The sequence below is a fragment of the Oryzias melastigma genome, linkage group LG16 (assembly GCF_002922805.2).
Source record: "Oryzias melastigma strain HK-1 linkage group LG16, ASM292280v2, whole genome shotgun sequence".
Taxonomy (NCBI): domain Eukaryota; kingdom Metazoa; phylum Chordata; class Actinopteri; order Beloniformes; family Adrianichthyidae; genus Oryzias; species Oryzias melastigma.
In genome coordinates this window covers 1,606,618-1,617,955 of record NC_050527.1, presented here as the reverse complement: position 1 = coordinate 1,617,955, position 11,338 = coordinate 1,606,618, and the positions used below count along the sequence as shown (strand labels likewise).

The 11,338-nt window shown below is 42.2% G+C and overlaps 1 protein-coding gene across 1 annotated transcript in view; it reads left to right on the top strand.

The window, feature by feature from the left end:
• The first annotated feature begins 10,373 nt into the window (after positions 1-10,373).
• The window catches only part of LOC112143784 (free fatty acid receptor 2-like), a 6,530-nt gene continuing 5,565 nt past the window's right edge, over positions 10,374-11,338 (top strand). Inside the window, exon 1 of the mRNA XM_024267984.2 lies at positions 10,374-11,325. Within this exon, the coding sequence (XP_024123752.1) occupies positions 10,447-11,325 (879 nt within the window). The 5' untranslated portion in view covers positions 10,374-10,446. The remainder of the gene's footprint in view (positions 11,326-11,338) is intronic.

The window sequence follows — 11,338 nt, the reverse complement described above, 5'->3', positions numbered from 1 at the left end:
CTGTTGCAGAGCTACAGCGCTCGCTGTGGCTGTACAGGCCACTCATGAAAAGGCTGCGTCTGACTCTGAAGGGTGATGATGCTGCTTTCTGCTGTCTTTTGATACACTATTCTTAGTTTAGAGATATTGTCTTTAAATATGTTTTAGAAAAATCAGCATATGGAGATAGAGGAACCACCACAAAATATTTTACATTTTTAACAGTTATTCCTTCAAATGACCATATAAATTGTAAATGCCGTATACTTGTATAGCGCTTTCTACCCTCCTTTGAAGGCCCAAAGTCCTTCACAGTCGCAGACCCATTCACACTCACATTCACAAACTGGCGGTGGCTCCGCTGCCGAACACTCGCACTAACCTTCCACCAGAGGCAAATTGAGGTTCAGTGTCTTGCCTAAGGACACTTGGACACATGGCGGGGATGATCGAACCCCCAATCCTCAGATCAGGAGTTGGCCACCCTACCGCCGCACCACGGCCACCATATAAATACATTGATGTTTGGTGGAGAGATGAATATATCTTTACAGAGTTAAAAGATATAACTTAAAAAATTATATTCTGTATGCTTAAAAATGAATAGAGACACTTGTTAAAAAAATTCCACCTAATTTTATCGTAATTCAAGCATTTGAGGTTAATTTGCCATATTATCTGCACTATAAGGTGCACCATCAATGAATGGTCTGTTCTCCTAGTTTCTGTAGCATCCCTTTCTCATACTGAGATGCCGAAACATAATCTGTTTTGGGGTTTATATATATATATATATATATATATATATATATATATAAAATGTCAAATGTCACATATAAATGTCAAACAATTATTTATATATATAGCTATAATTATATATAAATTTGTTCTATACTAGGTCCTAACCAGTTGTTAGGTTGTGAGCCGTACCACTGGACTGGCAGACTGAAGTAGTGGTTCTCTTTTTTAAGAACTGGAGGGTGTGTTCTAGTGATGTGCGAGTCGTGAACGAATCGTTCAAAACTCGCGAGTCACTTTACTGACTCGAGAATCATGAGTCATCTTCCCCACTGACTCATTAATTGACTCACTTCCTTCCACTAATTCTCTTCGCTGTGAGAAGTACTAAAAAACCTCAGAGACAAAGCTGAAACACGACAGAATCGCTGGTTTCGCTCTGTCTGTGCTCACCGCTCTTCTACAGACAACACTTGCTGCTCCTCAGTCACCCCTCCCTTTGGGAGAATCTGCTCCCTGGCCCCTCCCAACCAGAGAATCTGCTCCCCCTCCCAACCGGAGGATCTATTGGCCACTCCCATACCCCTCCCCTCGCGGAGGTGCTGTTGTGAGTGCGAGGCTGCTCTCTGAGTCCGGGATGAATGCAGGTGTTCGAGTCACCACTCATATGATTCAGTTGATTCATTTGATTCACCTCGTTTCGAGCTGAATCAAATGAGCGATGACTCATGATTCAGGACTCAGAGCTCACCGGAAACCCGAACAGCGCCTCGCTCCGAGCTGAATCACGAGTCAGGACACATGGAGGAGCAGCTATGATTCGTTCAGGACTCAGAGCTCACTGAAGAGAACTCATTTTGGACTGTATCGAGTCAGTACTCATATCTGTGACCAATCACAGAGCCTCGTTTGGAGGTGAATCGTTTGAAAAAACTCTCAGCAGCTCTGCCTCGCTCTGAAGCTTGTAGGAATCCATTGTGCTGGAGCGTTAGCTTTAGCTTAGCTTAGCTTAGCTTTAGTTTATCAGCCTGTTTGACGGGGAGGAGCTGCTTCCTCTGCTCAGCTGCTTCTCTGCCCTGACGAACTGCTGCCACATTATTAAATTCATTTTTCATTTTATGTCTTGAAAAGCAAATAAAAGAATATTAATCAATTCCACCACTTTTTAAAAATTTAAACTGACTTTGGTATCCAACTTGCTAATTTTTTTCTCCAATAATGTAATTAACTACAAAACTAACAGAAACTCAGTTGATTTCTGCTCTTTATTTAGCTTGTTATAAAAATATGTTCACTTGTTTGTACTTTATTTTTTTCCCTTTCTTTTTTCCAGAAATTTAATTTACATACATTGAAAAAACTTTTTTTTAACATTTTAAATAATAAGTTTTCTTTGTGTCCCACAACGCAATGATTTGTTTTAATTATTTTCATAATTAATTTAGTAATATGAATAAATTGGACGTGGCGTGTTTTACTTTGGACTCTCTGGGCAAGTGACTCAATGATTCAAATGACTCAAATGAATCGATTCACTTTGGTGAGTGACTCATTAAAACTCGAGTCAGTAAAAGGAATCATAATTCCCATCACTAGTGTGTTCCAACTTCTGGGGAATCACAGTCCTCAGCCTCCCTGGGAAAGTCTATGCCAGGGCACTGGAGAGGAGAGACCGCCCGATAGTCGAACCTCAGATCCAAGAACAACAGTGTGGTTTCCATCCTGGTTGTGGAATGGTGGACCAGCTCTACACCCTCTTTTGGGTGCAGGATGGTTCACAGCTCCATATGTGTTTTGTGGATTAGGAGAAGGTGTTCGACCGCGTTCCCCGTGGTGTCCTGTAGAGGGTGCTCTGGGAGTATGGTATGCTCTGAAGCACACTTCCTCAGGACCCTGGGCATTAGTCCATCAGAACCCGCAAACTTTCCAGGACGTAACCTCATCAGTTTGGCGCGTATTTCAACCAACGAGAGGTGGCCCACTGCTGGATCACTCGCTGCTGGATCACTCATAGTAGGATTGAATTGGTTTCCAAGTGAAGGAGAACCAGAGGTCGTGGCAGCAGATGTAGAGAAGCAGCTTCTGGATGAGGTGGAGCTGGAGGGCACAGCCGCTGAGGTAGTGGAGCTTCTGCTGGGCCCTGAGTCAAACCTGTTGTAATACTAGTTAAACTCATTGGTTGTATTAATACCACCTTGTGTTGATCTTCTCTTCTCCTTATAACCCGTAATGGCTCTCATGCCCTTCCATACTTCTTTCGTGTTGTTGGGCTGTAGCATTCTCTCCAGCCTTCCTTTATAGTCCCTTCTGGCTCGCCTTTTGCTCCCTCTCAGATCGGGTTGCACTTCTCTCACCTTTGCCTGATCACCAGACTTAAAAGCCTCCTTCTTTAAGTTTAAGAGATCTTTAATAATGTTTGTGATCCAGGGCTTGTTGTTGGGGAAATAGCGAGCATTATTAACAGGAACCACAGAATCTGTGCAGAAGTGTATGTAGTCCGTGATCCTATCAACTGCCCCATCCAGGTCACTGTCAAAGTCCTCCGGTAAAATACTCCAATCGCTAGAGTGAAAGCAGTCTCTCAAAGCTTTGTTGGCCTCAGGGGTAAACTTTCTTAGTGATTTGTGGGTTTTAGGAAGCCTCATTACAATGGGTTTGTAGAGTGGTAGGAGATGAATTAAGTTATGATCAGACTTCCCCAGGGGAGGCATGGCACAAGCAATGTATGCCTGTTTGACATTCCCATAGCAGAGGTCCAGAGTGTTGTTGAGCCTTGTAGGAGAGTTGACATACTGGGTAAAACCTGATGAGTGAGGGCTGCAGTCAACATGACTAAAGTCCCCAGACATCACTTAAAGTGCATCTGAATGTTGCAGGTTAATTCTCGCGACAGTCTCTTGAATCACATCACACGTGAGTGAAGCCTCAATCCGATGGCGGATCAATAATGGCGATGATGTGGGAAAACTCCCATGGCATATAATAGGGTCGTAAACTGACCACATGATGCTCCACATTACAACAACAGCAAATGTCTTTCACAGTTAAGTGACCAGAATGGCACAATTTATTGTTAAGAAAGAGAGAGAAGGCCACCACCCTTTGTTTTCCGCTCTTTTCCAGGTCTCTGTCCACCTGCACCATGGTACAGTGGTTGACGCAGGTGTCGGTGATGTTGTCCAGATGTTGTCCGTCAACCAAGTCTCAGTGAAGAAGAGCAGGCTGCACACTCACGGTAAATCCTGTTCCTCACATTTATTCAGGGAATATTGCTCTGTCTCTTCCCTTCACAAACAAATGGTGGAGGGAGTCGGTGATTATCCTGGCTGTTGAAGGGTTGGGCGTTGATGTACACCCTCTTGTACTCTAGTGTGTTGGCTAGACATTTCAGGAGCTGGTTGTGTCTCCATGAATTCTGCCTTGTGTGCGGCTGGTCCTACAGCCCACTAAGATATGCTTAAGTGTAGCGGCAGATGAAGGGGCACGATGGATCTTTTCTAAGCCATCGTTGCAGGTTTGCAGGAGAGGGAAGCACATCATAAGTAGCTCGGATGGTGAAACTTAGCCTGTTTGATTCCATGCTCCAAAGCTTGTTCCATGTGAGTTTCCTCTTTTCCCATCCCTCCCACCTCACCCAGCCGCCCTGTTTTGCTTGCACAACGGCTTGGATGCATATTCCTGCTTTCTCCTGTTGGCGTACCTCATCTTCCACCATGTCCTGACGTTCAGTTGTAGATGCCTTTCCCAGAGTGGTGCTACAGTCCCAAACTTAAGCCTCCTCTGCCTTCTTGGACATGGCCCACTATGTCACAATGACAAAGAGTAGATTTGGCCTGCAGTACAGCTGTATCTGGGGTCCACTTCTTTCCTGTTGCAAGGACTGGGGTGGCACCTCTCACCACATCTGCTGCCACGACCTCCGGTTCTGCTACACTTGGAAACCAATTCAATCCTACTATGAGTGTTCCAGCAGCGAGTGATCCAGCAGTGGGCCACTTCTCGTTGGTTGAAATACGCGCCAAACTGATGAGGTTACGTCCTGGAAAGTTTGCAGGTTCTGATGGACTAATGCCCAGGGTCCTGAGGAAGTGTGCTTCAGAGCATACCATACCACTCTTTTGAGTCTGAGAGAGACATTTCAAGCCTCACTTTGGCACACTTAAACTCTTCAACCTGTCTAGGGACTGGTAGTGAGAGGACTCCATCGCAGTGAGAGACCAACCCTGCTGAGACAATTGGGAACTCCTAGCCACTTCCTCATATAAGAGTTCACAAGCTTTTTCAGATGATTGATATGGCTAAGTGAGACCTCATACATGGTTAAGGGATAAATGAGTCTGGGTGGCAGCCCAAACTGGTAAAACCAGAGCTTTAGTTTTCTTGGCAGTGATGTGTTGTTGATTTTCTTAAGGCAGTTGGCCATATCCTGCCGGAGTTGCTCAACTTGCTGTGTGTCTTTCAGATCTGCGTTATACCATCACCCCAAGCTTTTGATGGGTTTATCCAGGATCGTTGGAATTGGTTCATCCCTGATGTAAAACTGCTCACTTACTACTTGCCCTTTGACGACGGAGATGCTACATGATTTGCTTGGCTTGAATTCCATTCTCTGGCTAACTTAGCATTTGCTGTTTCATGGCACAACATGGAGCTGGTTATCATATGCTATCAATGCCACATTTCAAGTGTTTCCTGTCCACATGACATGTATTTAGGGTGATAAGTTTATCCCAGAGTCTACAATTATCATATTGATTATTATGCGTTTAGGAGAGTTATTTAAGTGAATTATCAGTGTTTTGTATCCCCTGAATGACACTGTTGAATGTACAGTATATTGTGCAATATCTATTTGAATATATCATGAGAGTTTATCTATTTCTGTTGACATACATAACTTGATGTTTAGATCTAAGAATGTGTACACACAACATGAATTTCAAGGGTCCTGTCCTTCATGCAGCCCGAACCTCTGAACTTGATTGAACTATCCTGGAGCCTTCCAAGGCATTTCCTCCATTCTGTGCTCAATCCGTCTTTGGTAGGAGGCTCCTGTAGCCTATAGATTTTTCTCACAATCAACCTGTTAACCACAGCTCTTCTGCGTAAACCACATATTCAGGGCTTCGCTGGAATACTTGCCTCAGGATTACTTTTCCGGAATTGTTGCTGGACTACTGCTCACATTATACCAAAATGTGTATGTGAGAGACTACATTTGGTCTATGTACTCCAGACCAACAAATGCTGGTTATTGATTAGGGGGCCATTGTACTTATATTTAGATCCATTTTGTCTGTCTATAAATACCAAATCTAAAGCAAACCTCCTCAGTCCCTGCCTTCTCTCTTATGAGCCTTATTTAATCTTCTGAAAACTGAACCGATAAATATAGCAATTTATCTTTTAACAATTTCATTAAGCTTGTACTGAATTTGGACAATATGTGCTACAATTACTCTTTGGGGTCACTGGTTTAGCTGGCTGAAGGTTGTGTACACCCTGGACAGTGTTGACAGTTCATCACAGTGCCACACAGAGACAAACAACAACAGACAGGTTTGTTTACACCTAGGGACAATTTAGGGCCACAAATTAATCCATGACGCATGTTCTTGAACTGTGGGAGGAAGCCAAAGAATTCATGCATGCATGAGAAGAATATGCAAACTCTACAAGGAAATGACCCCTAGAAAAATTCGGTACACGAAAATCCCATGAAGAGAAAATGGCAAAAGGCCACATCAGTTTCCATATTGATGTGAAAGTCTGTGAGTAAAAGTCCAACTAACAACGTCTAGGTCAGAGGTCACCAACATGGTACCCACGGGCACCAGGTCGCCCTCAAGCACCACATAAGTCGCCCGCAGGTCTCTTCTAGCACAACTCACTTGTGAACTGCTCAAAAATGACATTTTATTGTGATGCAATCTTTGGAAATCACACTTGACTTTACAAATAATCAAACATTAAAACATCTTAAAAATAAATGTTCATTATTGCTGAAGCCAAAAACAGCCTATCCCACTTTATTTTTTGTATTTATTTTTTTATCGTTTTCTCGTTATAACGAGATAATCAATAACAAAGAATGAAGTGTCCGCTTCTCCTTTTCCCGCATGGAGACACTGAGACTTTACCTGTTTTAAGATTCTTTATTTTGTGGTTAACAACAAAAACAATAGAAGAAAACACTCCACAAAAGTTGTTTTTGGTCAGTTCTTTTACTTATTAGTGGTGCTGCGCTCCTCAAGCGCCTGAGTGACTCTGAAATTTCGCGAATTTAATTTTTGATAGTTACCTTTATTTGGAAACACAATTTCTAAAAAAACAAAAACAAAAAAAAATATGTATTTTTCAAATAAGGTTTTTGGCTTAGATGAGCGGGTTTTGGGTTTATTGAAATGGATGGACATTTTCTGCAAAACTGTAATGGAAATTGACTTTTTTCTAATTAAATGCGCTTCTGAAGTGTCTGTCCGAGCACAGCACAGTGGGCGCCACGAGAGATCCCACAGCGTCACAGCTCTTTAGAAATTGCTGGTCATACGGAATCGCGCAGTTCCTCCTCCTCCTTTCCTCATCGCTTCATCTGCAGCTGCACCTCTGCAGCTTGGAGCCTAAAGTCTCATGAGTGCGAGTGCCGTGACAGAAACTTGAATAGATGTTGCCGTGTTTTCAAACAGAAAAAAAGAACCAGATGCTTACTTGTTAGACACAATGCTTTTTCTTTTAACCGCTGAACAGGCTTCTCACTTCTCTTCTTTGTCAAGCTGCACTTTACGCGCGCCCCAGACAGTGCTGTGACATCACCCAAATGCTCCCTTTTAGTGAATCAAATCAAAAAAATACTTGTTCTCTTTTATCGCCGTGTTTTTAATGACTTATCACGTGAGTTGGTTTGTGTTTGATTGCATTATTATGAAACCGTGTCATTGCGACACTGTGTTTTTTTAGAAATTTGTTAGTTTCATGTGTAATGGAAACAGAACCCAGGGCTGCTGAGTGTTTCTGCATGGTGCGTTCACTGAGCACCGGATATCGTCAGTAATATGAAGCAGTTTATCAGAGAAAACATAGAACCACCGGCACTGATCCGTATATAATCGATTGATTAAATAGTGTTTTCTCTGAAAAACTGATTTGTTTTGCTGTGGATTGTATAAAAATGACAAAGTTTGTTGTGGACTGAGATGGGCCGAGTGGCTGTTTGGGTTTGCTTATGTCCAGAGCTCAGTGAACGCACAATGTGGAGATTCTTGTCTGCTGTGGGATCTGTCAATCAACCTGTTCGGAGGTTTAAGGAAAATAAAGGGACGGGTACATGAGACTGAATTAAAGCGTTTGAGGAGTGTAAATCCACTAATAACAGTTATAATTAATTAATAATAGTTAATAATTCATTAATAATAGTTATTATTTTGTTAAAAACATTGCATTTGGTCATTACCTCAAAATGTGACAAGGTCTGTTGAGATTAATAAAGTTCTGAATATTGATATTTGTTTCCTTGCTTGTTGTCAATATTGATAATTATGATGAGAAATCAGTGTCTTTACATAGAGGAATATCATCATTATTACTAATAATGTAGAACTAAAGGCAAACTAAGCAAATGTGTTATTTCAAACTAGTAGCCCTTCATATGACTCGGTACCCTTGAGGTAGCCCCCAGTTTCAAAAAGGTTGGTGAACCCTGGTCTAGGTCATAGGTTTTTGTTTTGGAGAGCACTTTTGTTCACGTATGTAAACATAGGGTCATAGAATAAGGCAAGACCTACAACTCTAAAGAGTGTTCCACAGTTTAGGGGCAAGTACAGACGAAGCAAAAAAAGAAAAAAAAAATACTGAAAGATCAATTCATTTGCTGATCATTTTTTGTTTATAAATGCATGTCGAATATGTTACTTAATAATTATTATTGTTGTTATTTTAAAATTAGATTTGAACCATCCGACTGACCAATAGAGTGACAGTTTAAAGTACTATTAAATTCTAAAAATAACCTACAATTTATTGTGACATTATCAGGAAGTATATAATGGGAAGTAAAAATTGAAGTTATGCATTCATGTTTGATAGTTCCTGAAAAAAGTCGGAATGACCATATGGCCTAACTATTAATAATTTGAAACACAAATGTTTTTTTAGTGTTTTAAGCTGGTTGTTATTGAGTCAAACTTAAATATAAATCGTTCAAACTAAATATAGATAAATAAAAACTAGAAACAATGACTCAAGTCAATTCATAGTTAAACTGAAACCACCATTGTAAGACACAAAACTGTGGAGGAGCTCACTATTATGCTACAGTAGAGCTTGGTAGCATGCTGCCATAGAGAATAGAGACTACAGCGAAGTTCGCTAGCTCAATGCTAAGGACCTTGCTTGCTCGTTATATTGGAGCTCGCTAGCATGCTACAGTGGAGCTTGCTAGCAAGCTAAAGTGGATCTCACTAGCTCGATACAGTGGAGTTCACTAGCTCATCACAGCAGAGCTTGCTAGCTCAATACAGCGGATCTCGTTAGCTCAATACAGAGGAGCTCGCTAGCATGCTATGCTGTCCACCGAGAGGATGGCTAGCGTAGCGCGCTAACCCACTGAGTCCCCACTTAAGTCAATGTGGGCAAACACAGTAGGGGCCACCACAGAAACGGCAGACAAACCAAATCGGGGCCCACATTTTCTTCCCAATTTTAAACCATATGAGGCTCACTTGACCTTACTGGCTGGGTAGAGGCTTGTACCACAGGAGAGAGTAAATTAACCAACAAACCACCAATGCAGACAGAGGGGAAGTCTAAAACTAGCTTCAGTGGGTGGATTATTTTTAGTTTCATCACTGTCTCTAGGAAAATAGAAAAAAAGAAACACTTCTGCTTGGTGACTTGACTATAAAAATGGAGTCATCGTCTTACCTACATTGTCTTGCTCAGTTCCCTACAAGGTAAGATCTTGCTTTTTCTTTGTAACACACTTCAGACTGTTTAAATGAAACCAACTTATTTATTTTTTCATGTTTCATTATCTTCGCACTTACATTTAACAATTGGATGGGCAAGAAACAGCAAAGTACATTTTGCCTTGAAGCGCGAGACACTAAGTTGTCCAGAGTATTTATCTCATTAGGTTTATGAAGGTTATAGTTTTCACTGTACATCCAACATTTGGTCATAGAGTGGCAACATCACCTGGGAATTAATGATAATGTTGCAGAAAATAGTCAGCCCACAAATAACACAGAAATAGGTTTTTATACAAAAAGATTTGCCGACACATTTACCCATCATCGTGGAATGATAAACGACCTCAATAAACTGTGAAACACAGATAAGGAGGTATTAAGCAAGACTAAAGGTACTAATGGATAAAACTAATAGTTTTATTTATGATGCTTTGGATGATCTTGTTTTCAGTCAATATAAGAAATGTATAGAAATGCACATTTGATCCTGCAATAGACTGTATTTAACATAATGTCCTCTTATCTGCAGAGCTCTGAGTCCAAGAGAAAATATTGGCTCTGTTTATTGGTGAGGACAAGGACACCGAGCTGCCTCGTCCAGTTTGTTCCAGGCAACTGACCCAATAAGACGCCTCCAAGTCCTGTGGTTCAGACCGCTCAACAGATCAAAACCTCTTCGTGCTGCTGGCTTTCTGGACACAAAAAGAAGACATATTTTCAATACATTTATTTTATCAATTTTTGACTGAAAACAGAGGTCAACATGCACAATTGCCAGACTGGGCTGTGCCTCCCTGTCTACATTGTCACGTTCGTGCTGGGCTTCCCAGCAAACGTCCTCGCCTTCTACACCTTCTGCAAGAAGGTGAGGCAGAAGCCCATGCCGATAGACATCCTGCTCCTCAACCTGACCATCTCTGACCTCCTCTTCCTGCTCTTCCTGCCATTCAAGATGCAGGAGGTGAGGAACGGCATGGTGTGGAAGTTACCCTACGTGCTCTGCCCACTGTCCAGTTTTGTCTTCTTCATGACCATCGACAACAGCGCCTTCTTCCTCACCGCTGTCAGCGTGGAGCGCTACCTGGGTGTAGCCTTCCCCATCCAGCACTCATTGAAGCGCCGGCCGGTGTATGCTGTCGCTGCCAGCATGTTCTTCTGGATTATCGCTTTACTTGATAATAGTATCGTCTTAATTGTCCCGTTTATTGGGCAAGATGAGTCCCTGAACTCCACATCAGTGTTTGGTCAGAACCAGAAGGAGGTGTGTTATAAGAACTTCACCGAGGCTCAGCTGCGGGTCCTCCTCCCTGTCCGCCTAGGGCTCTGCATTGTGCTTTCATGCCTTTTCCTCATCAGCAGTTTCTGCTATATCAACTTCATCAGGATTCTGTCCAATTTGCAGCACATTGACCGGCGCCGGCGCCTGCGGGCCATTGGCATGGCTTTGGCAACACTGCTGGTGTTTACGTTATGTTTTGGACCCTTCAACGTCTCTCACGTAGTTGGATATATCACAAAAAAAGATCCTGCTTGGAGAGACAAAGCTTTACTCCTCAGTACCTTCAATGCATGCCTGGACCCTTTCATTTTCTACTTTTCCTCGTCTGCTGTGAGAGGAAATGTTAGTAAAGTGGTGGAAGGAGTTAAACACTCTC